A 25,820-nucleotide genomic window follows, 5' to 3' on the forward strand; every position below is an offset into this window, starting at 1 on the left:
GCTGGAACTTTTTACTTTGAAATGTTTTATAGTTTCTAAGTTATTTAACTTAAACGCCCAATGCATTCTCTATGGCAATAGTCCAAACTTTGGCATGCTACTAGTCCTATACATACTTACACCTAGCAACCCCATTCTAGCCTACTTAGGTTCATCTTACGGTGGACATGTTTGCCTGAAAAGGAATCTTTGAAATGTTTCATAGTTTTTGAAATATAGTGCTTTCAAATTCACAATGGGGCTCAATGGCAGACATTGGCACAAAAATCACTTTCACCTAGAAACTCCATTCACACTTTTTATTATTCAGCTTACTGTGTGGAGACACATGCTGGAACTTTTTACTTTGAAATGTTTTATAGTTTCTAAGTTATTTAACTTAAACGCCCAATGCATTCTAGTCTGTGGCAATAGCACAAACTTTGGCATGCTACTAGTCCTACATACAAAATGATGAAAAACGAGGATAATTTTTTTTTCAAAAATTCAAAAAACGATGGGCTATAACCCATCGCTTTTTTCATTTTTTTCAAATCCTCAAAAATGATGAAAAACGGCGTGCTATAGTATGCCATACGGTATGGGCTATAGCCCATGGTCAGAAATGATGAAAAACGAGGATAAAAAAAATATCTAAAATTCAAAAAACGATGGGCTGTAGCCTGTAACCCATGTTTCTTTTTCCATTTTTTATTATTCAGCTTACTGTGGAGACACATGCTGTAACTTTTTTATTTTGAAATGTTTTGTAGTTTATGAGTTAATTTAACTTAAACGCCCAATGCATTCTCTATGGCAATAGTCCAAACTTTGGCATGCTACTAGTCCTACATACTTACACCTAGCAACCCCATTCTAGCCTACTTAGGTTCATCTTACGGTGGACATGTTTGCCTGAAAAGGAATCTTTGAAATGTTTCATAGTTTTTGAAATATAGTGCTTTCAAATTCACAATGGGGCTCAATGGCAGACATTGGCACGTCAAAAAATCACTTTCACCTAGAAACTCCATTCACACTTTGTATTATTCAGCTTACTGTGGAGACACATGCTGGAACGTTTTACTTTGAAATGTTTTATAGTTTCTGAGTTATTTAACTGAAACGCCCAATGCATTCTCTATGGCAATAGCACAAACTTGAATATGCAGAATAAATAATGGGCCTTCATGTAAAAAGGGTTGAAAACCACTGTTTCAAGTGCAAGTGGGTCTGTGGTTTTCAAAATAATGAACCAATGAAAAGTATAAACAAGTGTGATATATTGGACATACAAGGTTTCCACCCAACAGCGATAGTATGCAGTATACAAGTTTACAAAATCCAGTGATGAAATGTGATGTAAAGTTTTCAAATAATTATTGCAGTGGAGTAAAAGCACTGCAATCTTTGCCTCAGAGATGTAGAAGTAGTAAAAGTATTGAAAATCAAAGTAGTACCTAGTAACTTTACACTGACAAATTCAACCTCCTGCATATCGTCACAAATTCACAACACACAGAAGTGGAACTGGGTTATTATGTGTAGGATGTTTAATGTCATATTGAAGAGAGACATGTTGTATTGCTTTGTTTATTTGGAGTCAGACAAAATTGTTTGCTGTTAAACAGTAATTTGCATTAAAAACAACAGACAAGACACTGCCTAGTTACTGTTGAACACTTTTGGGGCTCTTGTCATGAGACGAATACCTAGTCCAGGATTATCATCACATTCACAAACACAGAGCACATGGATGATTGAATTAGTATTTAAGAGAACAACCCTTTAGTAGTGTGTTAGCATCTTCTCTGGGTTACACTTCTAGTGGACATTTGACACTTTTTTTCCCTTTTAAAAAAAATGGAACTGACAGCCGACCATACTGTAAAAACCTAACTAGCAAAATAAAGTCTGCACATAAACAGTGGTTTTGCTATCCTGCTCCCTCCCTCCCCGTTTGTGCCTTCTCAGTGCAAGGTAAATGCATGTAAAACTTCTGGACTTACACACAGGGTTTGAACCACTTTTTCACTCCAGAGACGACTTGTATTGCTTGGCTAGATAAATTGACACTACATCTGCAAATTTAAAGTGATAGCATAAGGCACAATTTTCCCTATAGACTTCAGCGTTGACTGTTTTCCATTGAGTGTCAACACACTTTAAAGTGCAGCGACCCTTTGTTTTTGAGGTTTTAATTATGTAGTCATCTTGCCATGACGTAAATAAATATTGGTGAGTTATCTTCAATAGTTGCTGATAATTGATATTACAAAATGTTCTCATTGACTTATAATGCAGTGAACCAGATCGCAGAGTGAGTGTGAAATCGTAAACAGTTTCAACCTTTTCTGGATCAGGGCTCACGTGAAAATCATTGGGCCGCCGTGGTTAAGTGGTCAGATGGGTTAATTTTGAGAGCTTTTATTTTAACGATTTCATCGATTGTGTTACGGCTTGTATCAATGGAACTAGCATTGTATACTTTATGTTCCCATGTATCTGTATTACAATGTAAATGTATGTAATTAGTATTCCTTTTTATTTCTTATTTTTGGGGGGGAAATCAATTTCTAACAGAGCAACTATAGAAGATATTTCAACAATATCTGGAGTTACATCAAGGCAAGGTAACTTCAACACACAACCCAAACCTCTACCAAAGTGTCATCTTGCTTTAAGGCCCATTTAAAAATAAAAAAACAGCTTGAAAAAATAAGAAAGGGGATTTCTATAAGCTCACACAACTCGTCGTGACAAGACGCACTGTGGGCTTGTAGATCAGCTATTTTCTTGCTATTTATGAAAGTTTTAGCCTATAATAGTTTGCCCAAAACATGGACGCCAGGTGTAAAGTGGTTAAGCGGTAGCATCCAGTAGATCTCAGCAACATTTCTTCCCTCTCTTCCTCCGGTGGTCTCTCTGGGCGTTGATGTGCACAGTGTCATCTCTCTCACGCTCTTTCTCCGCACGGTTCTGGCTCTGCTTCTTGTACCGGAGGACCATGTGAGTGAAGGCCATGAACATCTGAGACGTAGAGAGGAGGAAGAGAGATGACAAACATGACAAATCCCTTTTTAAATGCCATTTTAAATTTATAATTTATAATATAGTTATATAGTAATATATATAGTAATATAGTTACAATAAGTGTTAAATGGCTCTATATTCTGATAGTACTCATTGCTATGGAGTTGTTATTCAGTAACATGAGTCGCCATGTCTCTCCAGCTCTTTAAACAGAAAATGCATTTTCAGGTCAGGATACCAATTTTATTCAATCAGGATACAGACAAGTAAGACGCGCAAACGCAGGAAGCGAACGCAGCTCGTAAATTGCAATAACAACAATTAGAATAAATTACGTACTTTTTTTTTCTTTTTAGTTAGTAATTTTTTAAGTTTTCTACTGTGTGTGTGTGTGTGTGCGCGCGAGCTACAGCTGCGCCCTCTGGTGGCGGGCGGGTGGTGTCACAGCGGGACAGACAGACACACACACACACAGACATGATCCGCAGGGTCTCATAGTTAGTGCTCAGTGCGTTCGCAATTAAACAACTGAAGTTGAAGTGATGACAAATAAATGAGCAAACCAATTTGGAACTGGAACACTATACAATTGAAGCCAATAAATGGGTACTCTCTCCTGATCAAACCCTCCTTTTTGCCTACAAAGCACTGAACCGACTGGCCCCCTCCTACATCGCCGACCTCCTATCATATCCCCCATATCCCGCCATTAGGACCCTCAGGTCAGCAGACAGACTCCTCCTAGCAATTCCAGCGACAAAGAAGAGGCTCTTCGATTCAACTCTATTCTCAATCCAAAAACGATTAAAAACGAAATTCAAAACGTTTCTCGATTCAAAATGATTCTCAATTCAATACATAGGATTTCATCACAATCTACTCCAGCCAACTGAAGTGACTTGAAAATAACTTGAAAATGACTGAAGACATGATGTTTACTCTACTGTGATTAGGGTAAGCTTACATTTCATATCACAAACACCATGTAGTGAAAACTCCTGTAACTGTAACCAGAAAAGAAAAAAGAAATCTTTTGGAAATTATGAATCGATTTTGAATCGTTCATAACGGGAATCGTGATTCTAATTCTAATTGTTTTTTTTAACCCCTATTCACAAGCCTTTCAATCCCCCTGATGCTCTTGCACTTTAATACATAGGATATGCTCTTAACGTTTTTCTTTTCTACTGTAACATAACTGCATAACTATGTACGGTATTGTTTTTATTGTTTTATTTTACACTGGTGTATTGTTTTCTCTGACCTGTGAAGCACTTTGGTATGATGAGTCGTTTTTAAATGTGCTATACATTACAAATACATTTGATTGGCTGGAATTGTGCAACCCACCTGAAATACCCACTCTACAGCAATGACGTCTATCAGAATATAGTGCTTTAATCTTTTAACAAAAATCTTTAACCAAAAAATATCACTTACCTACAATCCATGATTCATTTAAATGAATAAATTATATTTAAAACAATCTTGATGGTAGAGTATGTTAAAACTAGCAGTATATCTGCAGTGGTTGGAGGTGGTCTCTCTACTCTTCATTGAGAAATTTAGACCCTGGTGTCGGGTAGGACAGCAACTGATTGTAAATGTCAATAAAGTAATTTGACCCGATTGGTCACTAGATGTGCCAACATCTTTATTGTAGGTTGGACATCGTTGCAATTGCCTCTCTCCATCGGGAGAGGTGGACAACAAACTTATGGATTGTAGCTTTACAAGTGGACTGAGAAGATTAATTACAGTTAAGACCCATTGCTGTAATGACTGTTAAACTGCAGCAAATTTGACATGTGACAGTTCTATTACACCAGTTAAAATCCCAATTACACACACAATTACATGCGACCAAAACAGACCGAGATTAATGGTCACATGTATTACATGTGACCATTAATGACTCATACTAACATTTTTGTGGAGAAAATAAAGAATGCAAACGTTGTTTGTGCTCAAGTCGTATGACATGTTTTGATTGGTTCTCATATTGCAATCCGCAATGGCTTTAACCTGCCAATCAATTAGTTACAGGGTGGCTCAGGGGTAGAGTGACCGGATGAAAATCACAAGGTTCCCAGTTCGAACCCAGGCTCCCCCAGAGTTAGTGTCCAAGTGCCCTTGAGCAAGACAATGAACCCCTAATTGCTTCCGATGTGCAGGTTAGTGCCTTGCATGGTGTGTGTGAATGTAATGCACAATCTCTGTAAAGTGCCTTGGATAAAGGCGCTATATAAATGCACCATTTACCTCCTTCAGACCAGCAATCTGGTTTCGTGAGGGGCGGCATGCAGATTGTGATTTGTTGGATTAAAAATGTGGATAACCAGCAACTATAAATGATATGGGTACCTAAGGTATGAGGGCACAGCCTTCATTATAATTTGTCTACATTAATTTTGCAGAAACAATTAAATCTAAAAAATATATATATATTGTGTTTGCCTAGATATATAATTAGTTCTCAGCTCACCATTTCAAACCATTGTTTGAATACTTTATATTATAACTTAGTTAATATTCTAAACGAGATGCATGATGAAGTCAGTCCCGTTCATGACCTTTGCTGCATGTCTCTCCCCTTCTCTCTCTCCCTCTTTCCTGTAATTCTTCACTTGTACTATCAATAAAAGTAGAAAAGCCAAAAACAAGTCTTAAAAAGAATGTAATGTAATAAATGTATCGTCTTTAAACTTGTTCCAACTCAAGTGGATGGCAGAGTCCACACCACAACTACGACAGTGGGGAGCCACTGAGCCATATCATTGGGATACAGGGCTTCATGTCATGCAACATAAATAGCACTTTATGTGGAAAATAGCATTTTTTGCTTTAACCCCCCACCCCCTCCCAAGCTCACCTCTTCTACATTGATATTCTCTTTGGCGCTGGTCTCGAACACACGCACTCCCACGGAGTCGCCGAATCGCTGTGCATCCTGGGTGTCCACCTGCTTCCTGGTGGGGTCGTCATTCTTGTTACCCACTGAAGGGAGAGACATCAAAGGTGGTACAGGAGACATTTTATTTCTCACCACCATTATACGTAAACTCACTAGACAAACAACCAGAAAGGGCTCCCAAAAGGAAATCATGAAGGCATTGAGAGCTTGTACAAAGGCTATTTTGGCTATTCGGCTTAGGATATTAAGTATGTATGGCTTAGGTAGGTGGTTAAAGGATGTAAAGGCTCCGGGCCTATAAATATGAGTCCAAAAGAGCAGTGTCTAATGTATACAAGGGCCTGGTATCAACCAGGACTAACTCCAGAGTACATTAAAATAAAAATGGGAAAAAGAGTTGGAGATTACAATCACTCTTGATGAATGGGAAAATATGTGTAAAACATGTAAACAATGTACGTCAAGAATGTGGAGGGAGTTCTGCTGGGAGAATCTAGTTAAAATTAAATCAAGGCTACTAAAAAAAACAAGCATGTAAAGGCAAAGAAGCCAAGAATGGCTTATTCATACTGTAATTAATAGGACAGCAATTAACCAATTCCAACCTGGAGTCCAGAGTTTGGGCATGTCATAATAGGCAGACATTTTCAAAACGAAAATGGCTGATCTACAAAGCTTATGAATATGACAAAAGAAGGAAATTACGCAAGGTGTAAATAACAAAGAAACAGATAACCAGGGAAGGGAATTAAAGTAATTGCATTAATGTCCTACAACCATTTAGCTGCATCAAAAAAGATATGCAAGTTTCTTTAGTGTTGAACCAACAAATCAGTCCAACTCTTTGCTGCCTGCTACAAACTGTATTGGAGGAAATTATAGACACATGTGCTTCAGTCAGCTATTTCTAATCCCTGGTGATCTCACAAAATGGACATACAGCTTAGTAAATAAATTAACTGTAAGTCCTTGGTAACTTCCAAGGACTAATCCAGTCGAAGGTTTTAAATGTAATATGCAAATACAACCAGTGTTTCAATGAGTCAGTTGTTGTAGGTAGTGGTACTGTCCCCAGAGTCTAAACTGAATGCAGAGGAGGAGAGTTCAGCACTTATACACCACATATCTGGAGCAAACTACCAGAATACTGCAGTTCTGCTACAACTCTCAGTACTTCAAAGCTCACTACTGCACTTTTGCACATTTATTTTACTGTACTGTGACTTTATACTCATAATTTAATGAGCTTTATTTCGCCTTATTCTTATTTTCTATTCTCTTAACTGTTTAAAGCACTTTGAATTGCCTTGTTGTTGTGTGCTTGATAAAGAGTCAACAGACTCTTGCAGATACCTCTTTGCAGATAAAATATTCAAAAGAAGATTGGTGTGGCCCAGGCCGTAGCGTAACGGTCTCGGCACCGGACTGGTGATCCAGTCGCAGTGTGCCGCATGTTCGACTCCCGGACCCGACACGGCCTTTACCGCATGTCATCCCCCCATCTCTCTCCCGTTTCCTGTCAGCCTACTTTCTATCCCTTAAAAAATCAATAAAAGGCCCAAAAGAAAAACAAAAAAACAGAAACTCACCCAAGATCTTGCAGACGGTGTCGCAGTTTTGAGAGATTTCATTCAGCCATCTCTTAACATTCACAAATGACTCTGGGTTGGTCACATCGTAAACTATAATGACACCATGGGTGTTTCTGTAATACCTGTGGACGAGAAGAGAAACAGTTGTGACATTTATGCAACATTGTGTGGGGGGCTAAACATGTGTTATGAAATGTTTTGACAGGGTCACACAATCAAGAGTACGGTATGTGCTTGTATATACTGGGTCGTTATTCATGATTAAAATTCACGGTTCAAATTTATTATAATTTTTTGTTTAATGATCAGTCTGTGCTGGGCATTTTCAAACCACAAGGCCAAGCAGAGGTTATTCACTTTCATTAACCCAACTTCCTTCAAAGAAAGGTTATAGTTACAAAAAAAAAACACCTACCGGTATATAGTATAAACTTGGCGTCACTAACCCTGGTCTAAAGTTTTAAAACACACACACACCCACACACTCTAGATTCCTGTAGAATGACCCATTTGCAAACTTCCCTAATATTCCATGACATCATGACAGTCCCTGATCTGCTGTCAGCAATGTGTCTCTCATAATTCCATGATATCCCATGATCAGTACAAATGCTGGAAATTGGTGTTGACCGTCTGTTTCTTTGTATTTTATCATTGGGTTTTGAACTCAAAGCATGATCAAATGACATGAAGCAATAAAGGATTACTTGCCGTCTGATGACAGAATATAAATAAAATGTTCCAGTCTCTGAGAGAAGTCACGGGTGTTTAGGTACAGATGATGTGATGTGTTACAGAATGTTTAACAATTTATGACATGAGAATTAATGTAACGTACTGCCACACATTCTCTCCAGTTGTGTTTTCAATCAGTGGTTTGGGACTCAAAATTGGCCTACCAGATGTTGTATGTATATGTATATATGAATGAACTGAACTTTAGATCTTTCATTCCTCCCAAACTTTTGTTTGAAGAAATGGAATTCACTACAAATGCACTTTACCACAGTGAATTGAGCCCCAACATTTGTGGAAAAGCTGCAATCACTACAATTATGATGCTACATGTAATGACACACATTGACTGTGTATGACAGTTCCAAAATAGTTACATTTTGTCTGCAAATCACAGCCTTTGTAGAGTCTTAATATACATGCATAAACATCTATAATTGGAGTGCAGAAGAAAACTGTGCTCCTGAGGTACCGTATTGTCCCGAATATAAGTCGACGACCCCCATTTTTCAAGACCCATTTGTGGAAAAATAACATTGAATGTCAAATAGTCTAGTGAGTCCTGGATTATAATACGACCCAGTTATTTTTTTAGGATATTTCCATTTGGAAAAAAAGTAATCTTATATAATCCAGGCCAAAAGGGTATTAACATTACGTGGATGTGATGGTTCGGAATCTCTCTTGACCCGCCGTGTCCCAGATTTGCAGTTTGACACGCTCCCCGTCGATGTCCACCGTGCGGATCTTGAAGTCCACACCAATGGTAGTGATGTAGCTGCCTGAGAGAGATCAGAGCGAAGCATTAGAAACATCAAAACAAACGTAAAAAAAGCACAAAGTTGAACCAACCATGAACCCTATCATCCCTATTCTGGGCATGTTGTAATAGGCGAACATTCAATGAAAATAGGCAAATACATTAACAGCTGCAGAATGAAAATGGTTAAACCGTTTTGTGATGAAGATAGAGATTGAGCCATCGGCATGCCATAATCGTTTTGCGGTGTGATTTTGAGACATATCTAACAGAGTGCTATATGATGTAGCAAATGTACTGTATTATGGCATGTGCAGCTGTTATGCTGCTACATACCAATGCTACACTTTTACGCTAATAATACAGACTTGGAGACCATTTGGACAATATGAATTATGGATGGATTGATGGATGGATTTTATTTTGTCATTGGACACAAGTAATTTAAAATTAATCTTAAGATTACTGTGTAGACATTTTACTGATATGAGTGAAATAACTTAAGAACTCATACTCTTCCCCTGTTTGCAGATTGAGACAATGGTGAAACAATAACTCACCAGAGAAGGAGTTGTCTGCAAAGCGTAGGAGGAGACTGCTTTTCCCTACATCTGCAACAGGGAGGACAGAGAGCACAATAACAACATCTCAGTCTAACAACAATTAATAAGCAATAGATTGCTAGATCAATAGCTCGGTTACAGCCAAACCCCAGAAGTCTACAGTAAATCTTCCAAAAGGGCCTATGAATGCCTGAACTTAGTATACAGTAGTACAATACAAAAAGCAAATCTCTAGATTTTTAAGATAAATCTCAAGATTTAAGTATATACTTTGCTGACCGGGGTGTCACTGTCTAGGGGTCTGTACTTGGGCCCTCCTTTTTTGCTCTACGGTACACAAAATCTCTTTGTCGAAAATAGATGATCTATAAGCTATTTTCCCCGAATGATCACCACTAGGGTTTAAGCAGTTCAATAGTCTATGTAACATTGGTCACATTTCAAGATCGTTCCCATTTCATATTGCAGGAGTTACGTAATGACACCAGATATAAGCAGATTTAAACTCATTCTAGCAATAATTAGGATTATTTTAGAGAAGAAAATAATGAGTTGTTTTGGTAGTCTAGTCGACTCAACCTCTGTGAATCCAGAATGGGCATGCAAGACCAGTTAGTCATTATTGCCATCAGATGATTGTACTATTGTTTTACTGTCTGTTTAGTCACGAAAACTGTGAAACTTGCTAGTTTGTGCTGCTTTGTTGGATACCAAGGTTTATGATCAGCAGGACATTACAAAATGAAACTACAGTGGAACTCAATGAGTAGCATGTCCAAAAACAACTCAAAAACAGGAAAGATCACATCCTTGAGGAGAATAGACTAACAATGAATGTGAATGAAGATTTGACTGCTTAGCCTACTTGTAGCAGGCTGTGACATAAGATAAATCGTGGAATTTGTTCTTTGCAGGTAAATAAAGGACAAGTCAAAATGCACTAACTGGAGTCTCCAATGATGAGCAATTTGAAAAGATGATTGTAGTCCTTCGCCGCCATGTTACTGCTGTTAATGTGGACAGTCTCCCCACCAATTCCCAGTAAACACAGATAGTTCCAGTCAGGAGGTAATGGTGCAATGTCCCCAGAAACCTTCACTCTCTTCCCCAAATGCTAACACATCATTGTAGTGTTACTTTTCCAGAAAAGGATTTCCCTATACAGTCATTTCCAGTTGATTTCCAAAATTTTAAGAGATTCTGTGCAGTTTTAAATGTTCACATCATATATGTTTTGTTTTCCACATGCAACCGCAGCCAGTGAAGGTGGATCGCTTTATACACTTGACATGTGTGATTCATGCTAAGGCAAGTAAGGTGACGGTCGCCGTGATTCCACCTTAGTTCCAGTTTCCAATCCAACATTCGAGTTGGGGAATCCCAGCTCACCACATCCAAATGTTAATACTCCTCAAATTAATTCACAGTTTTGTTGCCATCAACTCAGTGTGTGCACTCCCTTCCCCGCCTCGTCCTTGGGCTTCACACCATCAATGGCAAGCCTGGAGCACTTTGGTAGAGTATACAATTCCAAGAGGTCTGTCCCTACTGCTTTGCAGTGGCTGAACTTAGATGTCCTTCACATAGAACCGTTGAAAGTTGTGCATATGTATTTCTAACTGTATTTGTTGCTTGACATTGTGACAGCAACACGAAAAAATATACACATGGGATGCATGGACAACTTGCAGATCAATCAAGTTGCTGCAAGCCAATCCTCAACTTGGTCCCTCATTTGTAATCTTGTGTCATTTGTTAGACAGGAGGTATCTGGGACAAAGAGCAGAAACTAGGATGCTGTCCCCTCTGACGTTATGTAGTGGTTATATCCGATGCCTCAAGTAATAATTCCTTAATTTCACTTCCTCTCCTCAGACAGACGAGCAAAGCGACATCTGCTCCTCCCTGTCTCATTCTACGAACAGGTTGTCCAGCTTCCTCTGCACGTTCGCCTCCAGGTTTAAGAAGACTGAGGAGAGGAAAGGAAAAGTGGATGATCAGGGTTTCGCCATCAACTCTGAGGTTCAAAAAATCGCAGTCATAATTTCCATTGTAGTATATAATTCTCCATCCCAGATGACCTGATCGCTGTGCCCCTCCCTCTCCTGCGTCGCCACAACCAGCAGCTTTGTGTCACTAAATATAACTTCCCCATCCTGCTTTTACCCACCCTGCATGCATGCTGCCATGCATACACCCTTCTCTCTCTCCATCATCATTAAATACGCCCAAAAAACCAACACCACCCACATATACAGTGCTTACTGCTTGGGCTCATTCACCCCCCTCTTGTGGAAGGTAACAGACAAAAAGTCACCCTGGAAGATGAGACAGGGAGGGAACCTTAACAACACTTAAACAACTTTAACATAGTCGCACGACAAGAATACATCTACAAACTGTTTTAGTCGGCAAGCGACAACATCCCACTATGGCGTTATACATTAGGATTTCAGTGACTTTTAGCTAGCGCCTGTGCTAGCAGACTAAACGTTAAAGTTCAGAAGTTGTATAGTTTAATACGCTAACTAACGTTACCCACCCACTCCATTCTCAGTCAACAGAGCACACCTAGCTAGCTGGCGACATCATCATAGTCAACAATGCTAGCAAGAAGAAAACTTCTCCATAACTTTCAACGAACCCGTCTCGAGTCAGCCCCCGTCGGTCCCATGCTGCTGCTCAGTCTGTCGGCGGCTCTAAACGCAGGAGTGGTGCCGCTCATGTCCCCCAGTGCCGTCCCGAAAACACTCTCGAACCCCGAGCCCGGTGGTGCTGGAGGAGGAAGGAATGGTGTTTTGTTTTTCGACCACACCTCACCTGACGACGCTAAAGCAGCAGCCGAGCAGCGATGTTGCTTTGCCGCTGATGAAATGACTCAACATCAGCCCTGTGAGCTCACTGCCGTTTGCTGTTGCGACAAAACCGATCACTTATCCAATTGTGTGAGCCCCACGGAAGTCGCTGCTGCTGTGCCCTGCCGGATCTGCCAAGTAAAACGGCGACATCTAGCGTCGCTTCGTTCGATAGGCCACCAATTCCAGTAAGACACAAGATCATGTGTTTGCCGAACACACCCTTCCTCGACTAGTTTCTTCCTCGTCTTGCTCAATATTCAAGACGTTAATGCACACATGAATGTAATAGACATTTTCATACAGTCAGCTTGAACACAGAACCAAATTCACTTTATGAAACACAAAAATAAATAAAAGTTTAAAAAATGTATTTTATTGTTATAAAATACTACACCACACTTGAAAATGTGAGATGTAATCATGTAACATCTGCAATGTTGGACGAAAAAAAAAGAAAATGTCAACTAAAGAACAGTCTTGTAGAGTAGACAATACTAGGAACTGCAGTTTTATGGTGTCTAACGCAGTGGTTCCCAAAGTGGGGGTCCTTGAGGGAGTTCCCAGCTAAATGATAGTTTGGAACCAAATGGACCCTTATGGGTCTGTAACTCGAGAGTGTACAAATGGACCCGAATTAACATTGATTTTACAATATAAATTGGGAGTCCCAGAGATAGAAATGCCATTAAGTGGGGGTCCGTAGACTAATGCATGTCAAACTGGGGCTCTTTGAAATTAAACTGGTTGAGAAACACTACTAGAGCCCTAAAAATCTTCTCTTATGGGGGTCCCTGGCATTTCTTTTCAAATGGGGGTCCGCGGGGCTAATTAGTGTCAATTCAAGCACAACAACAATTACTGAAATATTCTCTCAGGGTATATGTATGGGTGTATACTTTCAGAATGTCAGAGAAAAAGCTCTGTAGGACAGGTTGGTGAATACATCTATATGATCACTGCTGCCCCCCACAGTCAGCACCTGAAAGACAAACACAACATTATGTTACTTTGACTTACGTTAGTTATATTCTCTACACCAAATCTCTTAGATCCGCCAAAAGAGACAGATCTACAAGCTCACAACAACACATCATCCTCCAGAATAGGGATTATAGGGTTTATCACCACATGAACCCTATTCTTGTGCGAACATTCTTGGTATAGAGGGGGAAAAGGAGGACGCCTAGTATAGTCCCCCTGGGGAACACCGATCAATAAAGTATAATAGGATTCAAGTGGTTAAGATTTTAACTATTGTAATACCAAATGATGGCCTAAACATTAATTAAAATTGGACAGGCTTGCAATATGAGACTGCTGGTGGTCTGTTTGAATAGGGGTGGTTCTGAGATGGTAGACTTCACTGGTGAAACTCCTGAAGGTGTTGTGGGCCTAATTTGACGAAGCATATCTGATGGACCGTGCCCAAATCAGCAAATTCTGTTTCTCACCCACCTCGCTAACACAGTAAAGTTCCTACACCCAGATGGTGTAAAAACGTTTTTTTTCTGGTTAGAGTCAACTACTTTCAACCGGGTGTTCCTATTGTGTGAATGTGGCTGCAGGCAAAAATAGTCAAACATCAAAAACAGCTGATCTACAAGATGTGAGCTTGTAGATTGTCTTCTGTGCAACACAGTTGCATGATAAAATATAAAACATCACACATTCTACCTAAGTCTTCATCCTATAAGAGCAGGAAATCATTCACAATATATCTCACCCTGTGTTCTGTGCTGTTGGAGTTGATTGCTAGTGTGTTGAGGGAGTGGGGCGTACAGGGGATCTGGGCTTTGATGTCTCCTCCCAGCAGGCAGTGGGAGACACACTGGCCTTCACCCACTGTCAAGATCTATGCCACCGGACAGAGGGAGAAACAAATGTCAGAAAGAAAGTAACACTGAAGATAAGTTTAACAATAAATCCATGAACCGTCAACGCAAATAAAAAGCATGCACATAACCAGGCTATAACGGAATGGCATTGGCGCACACACACACACACACACACACACACACACACAATGTGCACACTCCGATCTCACCATATCTTGGTAGAAGGTTGCTTGTCGCTGACAGCCTGACAGGGGAAAGACAGACGTGGGAGACATGGATCGGAGGTGCCAGAGAGACAAGGACGGACCTCCTCCACACAGCTGGAGATAACAGAGAGAGACACCAAGATTCATACAGCCATTATTTAATTCTCAGCAAACACATTGTGTGGACCTTAATTCCTTTTCAATGACGCAAGGATTACAAATGAACACCTATACAACTCCAATAAAGAAAGAAAACAGAGAAGACAAGCGGTTTCTAATAAAGCAGGGGGTGTGCTGCACTAAAAAGGTAAATGGTGCATTTATATAGTACCTTTATCGAAGGCGCTTTACAGAGATTGTGCACTGTAGTTGTCTCTAGGTTTGATGTTTACCTGGTTTACAAAGTTACTTTGTAGTTGGTATATGGCATTTGTTAATGCCATATACTTTTCTTCTTGCACCTGTAAGTCGCTCTGGATGTGAAGAGTGTGTGCTAAATGCCTAAAATGGAAATGGGCTGAGAGCCTCTGTAAGTCTTATGGGAATTAGGTGGAAACCAAGTTCTGTTTTGATGTAAGAAAGCAGGATCTACAGTATACAGGTCCATCTCAATGAATTAGAATATTGTGTAAAAGTTCATTTTTTTCCATGGAGGTGATCAGGTTTGCTTTGATAAGAGCCGTAAATCCATTTGTATTGTTGAGTTTCCATGGTATAACAGCTGATCACCTCCATGCCACGCCCTAGCCGCAATTTGCAACTCTAGATTCTTTTACAATGGGTTGAATCTAGAGTTGCAACAAGCTCCATCCATTTCCTATTCATCTTTTTTGGTTTGTGATCTGCTTGTCTTAAATGACATTAAACTCACCAACATTGCAGCTGCAGTCCAAGCTTGAATTATCCTCTTTCAATCTGCCGAGCTTGTTTTTCATAAAAATCCCCCGTAGACATGTTATGAGCTACTTTCTGTCCAAAATATTCCAAGAGTGACATTTCCGAGCCGCCATTTTGTATTTTTGCAACGTGCCGTAAAACAAGACGTGAGGGGGAGCGCTTGTTTAATAGAAGGCTGTGTGTGATGGGGCGTCGCACTGCGTCGGCCTCTTCTTTGGGTGTCTTACCTGCGCAGGTAAGATTCTATTAAACAAGCGCTCCCCCTCACGTCTTGTTTTACGGCATGTTGCAAAAGTACAAAATGGCGGCTCGGAAATGTCACTCTTGGAATATTTTGGACAGAAAGTAAATTGTAAAAACATCTAGCCACGCCCCATTGATGAAATTATTTGTTCAAAAGTAGCCCAGACCTATTGACTGCATACATTAATATACTTTTCAGATGGTCGACATTTCTCGTTTACATAAAAAAAATTTGTGGTCACGTCAAATATTCTAATTTGTTGATTTTCATGAGCTGTACGCCATAATCATCAAGATTAAAACAAAAAAAAACATTTTAAATACTTCTACTTTATGCACAATGAATTGAAAAGTTGAAAAGTTTCACTTTTTGAATTATATTACGGAAGAAAATTAACTTTTACACAATCTTCCAATTCATTGAGATGGACCTGTATTGTCAATATGGATCTTCTTAAAAGTAAATATATCAACCCTGATGACTGGAAAACTGAATGCATCACTGCACATAAGTGCCTTATAGAGTCGAACGTAATCTACGCAAGAAGCACTACGCAACGGACGGTGAGAATGAAAGTGGTGTGCCAATTAGCTCCCCATCAGTCACGAGGACCTGAGTTTGAATCTAGCTCATGTCTCCGCTCTCTCTTCCCTAGCTTTCTGGTCTCTCTATAGAGCACCGAAGTCTGATGTCAATATCGGTAGAGGGTGCAAATCCACGGGTTCATGAACTTTTTATTTGCATTGTAATCCCCATAGGGGGATTTTAGATCGCCTCATATAATAACTGTGTTGGAAAAATGTCATCCCGGCCGTTTCACTCATATGGATATGAAGAATCAACTGACTGAGAGAAAACACTATAAATACATTTTCACTAGAAACAGACGGTATCATACTGTATATGAGTGACTGACTGTTGCAAACGATACAGAGACACCTCTCTGACAATAACGCTGATTTTTGGACCACAATGCTTATATAAACGATTTTAAGATGACCCCATATTCCTGCATATGCTTCTAACATTTCAAAAGTAATAGGTACACACCTGATTATGATGCTAATGTTCTAAACATCATTTACAGTACATATCTATTACTGTACATACACTATCTGTATATATTTGATTATTTAACCTGATTCTATCGCATGTTTTTGTTTTCTCACCTTTCTTGCTCCGACTCTACCTCTATCCTATCTCTTCTCACAGAAACTACTAAATGATGGCATGGACAAGACAAAAATAATTTCACCCACTTCTTTACACCAGCAAACTTGTGATGTGACAATAAAGCCAATTCTAAAAAGCACAAAATAACCCCCCAAAAAGTGTCAATGGAAGTGATGATGGCATGTATTTAGTTTATTCTGTGCTTATACAAATTCTAAAAGGTATTAAAGTGCCCTGTGTAATGTATCAAAGGAGGGTCAAGGTTATCAATTGCCATTTCAACAAGAAGCAAAGCAGTTTTAGGATGGTATCTGCATAAATGTGGTTACAGTTTACAGTCTTGGAATCTTGTGAAATGGGGAAGCTAAAAGCTTCCCCATTTCCCTTTGAAATTGCTACATATTGCTATATTTGCCAATCACAAAAGGCATTAGGAAATCGTTCAACTTCCTACCATCACTACTTGAAATGCTAAGCCGGCATACCAAATCTGTAGCTTTTACTTTTGTTGCATAAATTCCTCTGCACTCATTGCCATGTCTGCAGTAAGAGTACATTACGCATTTCTAGCCCACTTAGAGAGTAGGATGTGGTCTTGTGTATGGTCGCCTGTTTGGTATAATATTAATGTCTCTGTTTACTGTACTAGCCCTTACCCGTTGTGAGATATTTTGTGGCCGTAGGGGGTACTGCGCCCGGTGCGTTTTTAATTCACTAATAAATTCATTATTAATAATTAATGTGTCAAATCGAAAAAAGGGCTTCGTTAAGACCTCCATATTCATATGGTCAATGCCTGTGTGATGGCAGATGAGGAGATAAGGCGGTGTTTCTGACAGACAGACAGACATTGTTAGAATTATAGTATGATTGAACAAAATAATTTTACTTTTGTACCCCCACACTAGATGTAACAAAAAGAAAAGCCTTGAATTCTACTCTACTGTTCCATTACGTTGAAATCAGATGAACTGTCCCTGCATCAAAGAATTACCACCATGTAAGTACTTTAAATGCAGATTCCAATGTCATGGAAAATGTGTTTATAGTACAGTACTAAATGTAACACTGGAGTCAGTGGACACAATACATTTTCTGGGAACAGGGACCATGAGGAAATGAAAGAAATAGGGTAGGGTGAGTGAGTCATAACTAAGTCATAACACCATCTTGCATCTTGTGGAGATCAAATCTTGCCACCCGTCTCCATTCTTAAATACCTCAAGGATTTCTAAAGGGTGACGCCCGGCGGGCCTAGAGAAATGATAACCATTTCAGTAGCATGTTTTAAGGAGAGAGCAATTCTTGACAAGTCTGGGCAATGTTCACAGTCCAACTGCAGAAAGACAACCTGTACAATAGGAGGGTGTATAGATGTGGTTTCTTACCATCCAGTCAGAGTCTGTGGTGAGGCAGCTGATCCATTTGCCGTACTGAGGGCGGGCACAGCTCTATCTCACCATCAGCAGGTGAGGTGAAGAGGAGAGATGGAATAAGATTTTGGTTTAAATTCCTGATGCTAGGTTGTTTAAATAGCAATTAGATCAATTAATAATACATAAAATGATGCAGTAAAGCTTCAACAGTTTAATGTATTGGTACACAAATCGTTGCACGATTGCTCAGGGTGGCACCAATTCTGTGCTGAACAACTCAATCCAGGTCCTACAACCCAGAACTTACTTTTTATAAACAAACTGTTTTTTTGGGGTTTTTTTGCAATCTGTATAGTAGAGTATGTAAATACAATATAGCCAGCACATCTTCAGTGGTTGGAGATCGTCTTTCAGCTCTTCCATTGACACATTTAGAGTTTTAGACCCTGGTGTACGATAAGAAAACGGTACCCCTTTTTTTGGTCTTTGTTGAAATATTTGCTCATTTCTTTTTCTTTTCAGGCCTATGACGGGGTGGGTTGGGAGGGATTAATTTATTTTTATTTATTTACAATTTGTTCGATCGATTTTTATGTTGTATTTAATTGTTATAATAACTTTTTTGTCAACAGTGGTTGGTGCTGGGGTTTGGGGGTAGGATTTTTAGGGGGCAAGCCACTGATTGCAGTTGGCAAAGAATTTGAATTATGTTTTGTGTGCATTTTCTTTGTATGCATGTATCTCTCTGTGCCTTTAATCCAAAAATGAAATAAAAACGTATTTAAAAAAAAGAAAGAAATCGGTATCATTTGAAGCAGACGACATTGGACACTAGCATACCATTTGTATTGTACTGTAGTTTGGACATTGTTGTGATTACCGGGGGTCTATACTTGGTACACGTCCTTTTTTCCCCTCTCTAACACAATATAACACAAAATGACGCGTGAGCTTGTAGATCTGTGCTTTTGACAGAATGTTTGCAGATGCACAACTGACTTTGGCTAAGGAATTTGAACCAGTGTACCAAGTATGGTTGCAAGTTGGCTCCGTTTCAATAAGAATAGAGAGTTTTTGGTTAAAGTACATTGTTGACACTGTTAGAACATTACATGACCCACTTTTGCGTCTTGACATACTGGTTGAGAAACTGTTCCTGAGGGCTGAATGAACAACCTAGCTGTGTAAATAAAGTCTTGCTATCACAGAGTGAAAAATGCCATTTTCCATTTTTTTCCTTCTTCTTTTACCTTTTTATGAACCTTTTAGAAATGATAACTACAGGTTTGTGGACCCTTTTGTCAGTATTCCTTTTTTCTACTTTTCTCTCATTTCAACAGTTTTTTGTCTGATTTCAAAATTAATACATGTCTGATTTATTACATCTTTGCATTTCGCTTCCAAAATGTTCATCACCAAGATCGGGACTAACGACCAGTATAAAACGTTGCGCACTCTATAGCAGGATTAGCAGCCTGTTTTTTCAGAGAGAATCTTATATATATATATATATTTTTTTTTTTTTTTTTTTTGCGGCTTACGCCTTTTATTGATTTTTGAAGGGACAGACAGTAGGCTGACAGGAAACGGGAGAGAGATGGGGGGATGACATGCAGTAAAGGCCGTGTCGGGTCCGGGAGTCGAACCCGCGGCACACTGCGACTGGATTACCAGTCCGGTGCCCAGACCGTTACGCTACGGCCTGGGCCGAGAGAATCTTATATTATTACATTTCTGTTGCTTCAGAATGATGCATTGATGTAAGTTGAAAAGGGTGTGTGTAATATGTGTGTGTGTTTATATATTCATGTTTAATTAATCATATTTAAGTATTAAACAGGAACCCATGTCTTGTTACCTCATACTTGTAAACTTCAATGCAGTCAGTAATATTGCACATTCTAGCAGCCTGTTCACCAATACAGCCTACATAACATCTCTCCTATTTTTAAAGTACCATATATTCTTTACTAATCAATTCCGTCCAATTCATGTTTAATTGATCACATTTAACTATTAAATATTCAGGAACTCTTGTATTGTCTTACCTCATACTTGTAAACTTCAATGCAGTGTACAGATTGGTTCGTCCTGGAGTCTAGAATTATAGCAAGAATTTATTTTTCTATTTTTTTAATCTCAAGTCAAATGAGGCTGAAGTCAACTGCCATTCAAGGCCGCCACTCACCCCAGATCCTGACGGCACCGTCCTCGCTTCCTGACAGTATCTCCCCTTCCCTGTCTCTCAGTCCCAGACAGTGGATGTAGTCTGTGTGACCCTGGAGAACGGACTAGCGACAGAAGACACAGGCAAGTTAACTTAAATGTAATCCAAAACATGAATACATTTCGATTTAGACTCAGCTGTATGGTAGAATATGTTAATACAATATAAGTGGCACATCTGCAGTGGTTGGAGGTGGTCTCCACCACTTTATCCATTGAGAAATCTAATACTGGTTCACATGCAGCTCTGCCTGAAGCTATATCCCCTGTCCAAGGGGCAGTTTCCTCTTGGATGAGTAGCTCTCCCACGCAGGGGACCATCTTGTATCTTTAAAACACAATTATCCAATCGTAATGAGTCAGGGTGTTATTTGTTCTGATGGGATTTAAATCCCTTGTTGGTTGTTTCTCTTCATTTTGTGGACACACGCTCTAATTGAAAACAATTCATGCATCTACTAATACTGTATTGTGTTATCATACTATAACGCCTGGATCGGTTTCACCAGCACACAGTTGGTACACTGGACCATAAATGTGCATCAACACAAACACACAGTAAAATAATGAATGTTAATTTAACTCTAAGTTACAAGTTACGAGTGTACAAGACAGTGCAACCAAATTACCCGGGCCATTCCATTTGTACACTTTGGGTTAAATTAAACTTAAACTCAGGAACAGAAGTGTCATTACCTTGAAGGTACCGTGCTCCAGGTCCATGATGTGAATGTTGTTGTCTCCTCCACCAACAACCAGACTGTTGTCCTGAGATGCACACAATGGCAAGAAACTTAAATAAAAATATCTTCTAGCATAAGCATCGGTGTCAATAGATTTGTTAAAATCATTATTTTATATATTGGCTATTAAAGAATAGCAGATATACAATCGTATCGCATTATTTCGTGCCATGCACATAATGCTAAGAGCTTGTAGATCTGCAATTTATTTTTTTACATTGCGCAGTTGAGACCAGGAAGTTGTACATGCCCAAATTTGTGCATGTACAACTTCCTGGTCTCAACTGCACATGTTTCTTTCCTTCCATGGAGCACCATGGCGTTGCCCGTACGGTCTTCGCGTCTCGTCCTCCTTACAGTCCTTGATGTAGTCCAGGAAGTAAGTGAGACCAGTGTCGATGAAATCAGAGACACTAGGCGCAGTGCTAAAAACTAAAATATCTAAAACCACATATTACACACATAAAACCCCCCAGAAAAGTGTTCTAAATCTTCTAAACGTCATTAACATATATATTTGTAGCAAAAGTTGTGAAGTTTCCCATTAAGCCTGAAGTCAGACTTTATTTATATTTTTAATTTAAAGATATTTTTTGGGCCTTTTCTGCCTGTATTGAAAGGTTGAAAATAATTTTACAGGAAATGGGGAGAGAGATGGGGGGGGGAAGACGGGAGTCGAGCTTGCGGCACGCCATCAGGCTGGCTCAGCAGCCTAGGTGCCCAGGCGGTTGAGCTAACCGCCCAGGCCCTGAAGTCAGACTAAGTCGGATTTAGCTCTTGGAGCTCTCTGGTGGAGCTTTTGCCCCTGCGACCCGACTACAGATAAGCTGCTGAAGATGGATGGATGGATATATGAAAAAGGTTATTGAAAAAACACAGCCCCCTAACGTATTATAAGGACAATATCGGTTACCAGAACCAAGGACAGGTGTAATGGAGTTTGTTTGTACAGGAAGGTGTCTGATCAAATTAATATCAAATATCAAAAAATACTTGCCCCCCAGTCCACGGCCTGAAGGCTGAAACCTGCCTGTTAGAGCAGGGGTTCCCAAACCTTTTTGGCCCAGGTACCCCTTGGGGGTAAGACATTTTTCATCATCGCAACACCGATAAGCATATTTTCAACCTTACATTTAGATGCTTTTCAATCAAAGTCACAACACATTTTCACAACATTTATTTAAGATGCTATCTTAGTAGAATAGATGTAGCATGTAGACCTATTTGACAGTGCAGTAGCATAATTGCCTCCCTTGATGCATCAATTAATCTGGTCACTGTCACAGACACAGCCTCTGCAGCACTGAGCACTCTAACTGAAAGTGATTGCATGGAGTCTGTTTCATTTCTATCCAAAGGCCCTTGAATGATGGAATAAGATTAAGGATTACTGTGATTATGGTAAACTCACATATCACACATACCATACTTCACTGGCAAAGAAAATAATCAGAATTGTTTTGCGGACCTCCTGGCTAGGCGTCGGTCCGCGGACCCTACTTTTGGAACCACTGTGTTAGAGTATACTTACTGTGGGGTTGATAATCATGGCATTAATCTCCGGGATCTCCAGGCTGGATCTGAAAGCAAAACAAAGACCCCATTTATGGTCTGCATACCATTAAAGCCCACACACGCACACACATCTACGCTGAAACACACACACACACACACACACACACACACACACACACAGTCTCACTTGTAGTTGGGCCTGCGAGTCCAAGCCGCTTTGGTATTCTGTATGAAAAGGCACAAATAGAAAACATGTCAGATTATAATTTCTGGAAATAAACTACTGTAAGTGACATAACTAAATACAATAGTTAAAACAGGTGTTAAATAGCTCTATATTCCAATAATAAGTATTGCTATGATATAGCGTGTTTCAGTAACAGGAACTCCCTGTTGCTCCAGCTCTTAAGTAAACAGAAAATACATTTTTAAGTCTAGATATAAATTTCATCCAATCTGGATACACGATACAGGGTACAGTAGAGAGGACTCATGCAGGATTCAGGGTACAGGATAAGTAAATGAAACTGGAAATTATGAAACAACTAAATGATCCGGAATTTGATAAATGATATTTCAACTCTGGGTGAAATTTGTAACCCACCTGAAAATGTAATTTCTGTTTACTAGAGCTGGAGAGACAGGGAGACTCCTGTTACTGAACAAACAAGCTTTAACTTTTTAACAAAACAAACACAAAAACTGTCTAAAGTAAAGGATAGTGTACCTTCTTAATGAGTTCAGTCCAGCTCCAGGCACTGACCTCACCGTTCCCAGCACTGAGGAGCTGAGAGTCGGTGGAGAGCAGAGAGAACACTGGCCCCTCATGAGCTGAGGAGAGAGGAAAAATACACCACCATTTGTGAAGGAATACTCCACACCACAGCTAAAACCTGTACCTGTGGACACTGCAAACTGCCAAGGCCATTGTAGCTGCTGATATCTTGCCCGACAAAAAGGTTGTATTGGCGCTTCATGTACCATTCATTGAAGACTGAAGAAATGTGCTCGCATCAAACAAAAACATCCCAATGTCCCACAGAGAGCCCTGATGGGATGTATCACAAGTTCACAACTAGTGCCCCGTTTGAGTTGGTCTGTAATATTGACTATATACACACTTCAACCCAGTAAGGGAGGATAGAGTATTATCCTTGTCATTGTCGACCGCTTTGCAGTTTTAACTTGACACTCTTGAGCTATGGTGGCTAATTTCAAGTAGTGTTGGCCGTGAATGCTGAATGGCTCAAGTTTTCTGACCTAGGGTTCACCCAAAGGACCTTTGTAATACAATGATGAACACAAATGAAACATTAAAGTTGACCTTTGTTGCATAGAGGGAATGTGCACTGCAGGATCTTATGTCCCAATCACATAATTCAGAATTCACTTTGACTAATATTAAGGCAATAGATACATTTTGACTAATATTAAGGCAATAGATACACTTTGACTAATATTAAAGCAAAAGATACAGTACATAACATTGCTGTCATGGGTAACCATACCAATGCATATTTGCATAAAATGCATTACTTAATTACATTTTCTAATTGTTATTTGTTTTTACAGTTACGTCCATTTTCCCACATATTTGGAAACAAAACAGAGAATATAAGCTACGTTCAAACATACAATGGCTCAAAGAAATAGGCAAAAAACATTGTACTTCTGGATATGTGCAGATCTATTCCAGGCAGTAGGTTCTAACAGGAGGAAATGTACGACACTGCCAATACAATACTGACTAACCTGTGAATGTTAGTATGGGTTTTTGGCTCAGTTCAGTAGCATCTGGGCTGAGAGCTGAGGAGAGGCTGGAAAGAGCGAAACAGAGAGTGAGAGTGAGAGACCAAGTCTTCAATCTGTAAATACATTACTCAGAAAATATATTTGTAATCTTTTTGGAGCATTATCTTACACATACTACTGTATTTAAAATTGCACTACTATGTACATACTTAGCCAGCATGTATGTATTATTCTGTATTGTACTGCTGCCTACAGTACAAAAGTGTAAATTATTTATATAGTTTTTTTTTGCACAGAATAAGATTACCAGTATTCAAAATTGTCCCATTTTTTACACTTTATTTTTTTATTTAGTCTGGTAGTAACCCTGGTCCAGTGCTTACAGCGAGAGAGAGACTCGCTGTAAGCACTGGACCAGGGCTAGTCTGGTAGTACAAATAGATATGTTCATGTCCTTAAAAGTCTAATCCGTTTTCACTATTACGGTGTTTCTAAATGTCCAGTTTAAGCATTTATTTCAGATGACGTCTGGGTCCATAATAAGTCAGTCAATTAAATCAATAGGGTGGTTAAATAATGAACCTGAAGAGAGCTATTTCTCCATAGTTGTTGCCCGCTGCCAGGTAGCGACCACATGGAGAGAAGCTCTGGGAGAAGACGGACATGTGGAGATGCTGCATGGATGGAGAAGAACAGAATGATTGGAACAACATAGCTCTGGTCCATAACTCTAAATGAAACGCATTAGAGCTATGGGCCAGAGCTAGGAACAACACTGGTCTGGAGTGGACCATCACCCTGACTAACTCATGTTTGTAACTCTTTGTACAAAACAATAAACAACAACAAGCAAATGCATCCAAACCCAAGTGAGACTTTTGAAGGTGCAAATGGTAGATCTGTCACCTTCTCAGAGTTAAAACACCCAGGATTGAGTCCAGTTTATCACAATGGACCTGACCATCATGCAGAACATTAAGGTGCTGCTTGGGAGAGTTTGGCTAGTAAAAACTAGAACAATTTATATCAGAAAAGCATTTTAAATAGTTACCTCTATGGGGCCCATTTTTCGACTCATGCAGGGTTCTATCTGTCAATGCGAATGTGAGTTTATTACAAGAACAACTCAACAACACTAAAGTATTGTCGTTTTCAAATCGGTGTGGCGGACGCGGAACTATGACATCAGAGCTCAATGGTCGCATCATGGGGACGTCATCTTGCGTCACCAAGCTGCAGAACCCATGTAAAGCTTCTAGTTTCTGTTTACTGCTCAATGCTTTGATCCGGCCCAAAGTCCGCTTACTGTATCCGGTAACACATATGCATATGCCGTTTCTGTATCCGCTCTAGTTCCAGCCCGGATCAGTGAATGGATCATCCTAGTCTAGCTGGGAGCAAGGACTGTCTAAAGAGGAC

At 39.6% G+C, this 25,820-nt stretch overlaps 2 protein-coding genes across 2 annotated transcripts; both read right to left on the reverse strand.

Annotated features, from left to right (window-relative positions):
* Nucleotides 1–1,558: 1,558 nt before the first annotated feature.
* Nucleotides 1,559–12,491, reverse strand: LOC310869828 (ras-related protein Rab-35). Its single transcript, XM_083780774.1, has 7 exons — nucleotides 12,221–12,491; nucleotides 10,522–11,545; nucleotides 9,574–9,624; nucleotides 8,912–9,035; nucleotides 7,516–7,640; nucleotides 5,885–6,009; nucleotides 1,559–3,009 (listed from the first exon to the last, which is right to left on the reverse strand). Exons 2-7 carry the CDS (start codon nucleotides 10,574–10,576, stop codon nucleotides 2,866–2,868), a joined length of 624 nt encoding a protein of 207 aa, XP_083636900.1. The 5' UTR covers nucleotides 10,577–11,545; nucleotides 12,221–12,491; the 3' UTR covers nucleotides 1,559–2,865.
* A 296-nt stretch (nucleotides 12,492–12,787) lies between these two features.
* thoc6 (THO complex 6) lies at nucleotides 12,788–25,590 on the reverse strand. The gene is made up of 13 exons (XM_083779902.1): nucleotides 25,453–25,590; nucleotides 24,984–25,075; nucleotides 24,402–24,466; nucleotides 23,377–23,480; nucleotides 22,837–22,874; nucleotides 22,666–22,714; nucleotides 21,088–21,159; nucleotides 20,354–20,456; nucleotides 20,214–20,263; nucleotides 18,178–18,240; nucleotides 14,479–14,589; nucleotides 14,158–14,286; nucleotides 12,788–13,413 (listed from the first exon to the last, which is right to left on the reverse strand). Exons 1-13 carry the CDS (start codon nucleotides 25,477–25,479, stop codon nucleotides 13,333–13,335), a joined length of 984 nt encoding a protein of 327 aa, XP_083636028.1. The 5' UTR covers nucleotides 25,480–25,590; the 3' UTR covers nucleotides 12,788–13,332.
* Nucleotides 25,591–25,820: the final 230 nt, after the last annotated feature.

The sequence above is a fragment of the Protomyctophum parallelum genome, assembly GCF_964188405.1.
Source record: "Protomyctophum parallelum genome assembly, chromosome: 13".
NCBI lineage: Eukaryota > Metazoa > Chordata > Actinopteri > Myctophiformes > Myctophidae > Protomyctophum > Protomyctophum parallelum.

What these genes read in the sequence shown, in the direction of transcription:
- LOC310869828 (XM_083780774.1), bottom strand. Translation starts at nt 10,576, where the DNA reads ATGGCGGCGAAGGACTACAATCATCTTTTCAAATTGCTCATCATTGGA. An exon ending in TGCAGACAACTCCTTCTCTG is followed by an intron (nt 9,036 to 9,573) that starts GTGAGTTATTGT and finishes GATCTCTCTCAG; the next exon opens with GCAGCTACATCACTACCATT. An exon ending in CACCGTCTGCAAGATCTTGG is followed by an intron (nt 6,010 to 7,515) that starts GTGAGTTTCTGT and finishes CTCTCCCTTCAG; the next exon opens with TGGGTAACAAGAATGACGAC.
- thoc6 (XM_083779902.1), bottom strand. Translation starts at nt 25,479, where the DNA reads ATGAGTCGAAAAATGGGCCCCATAGAG. An exon ending in TTGAAGTTTACAAGTATGAG is followed by an intron (nt 18,241 to 20,213) that starts GTAAGACAATAC and finishes ATGGTGAGATAG; the next exon opens with AGCTGTGCCCGCCCTCAGTA. An exon ending in CCAACAGCACAGAACACAGG is followed by an intron (nt 13,414 to 14,157) that starts GTGAGATATATT and finishes TTTGTCTTTCAG; the next exon opens with GTGCTGACTGTGGGGGGCAG.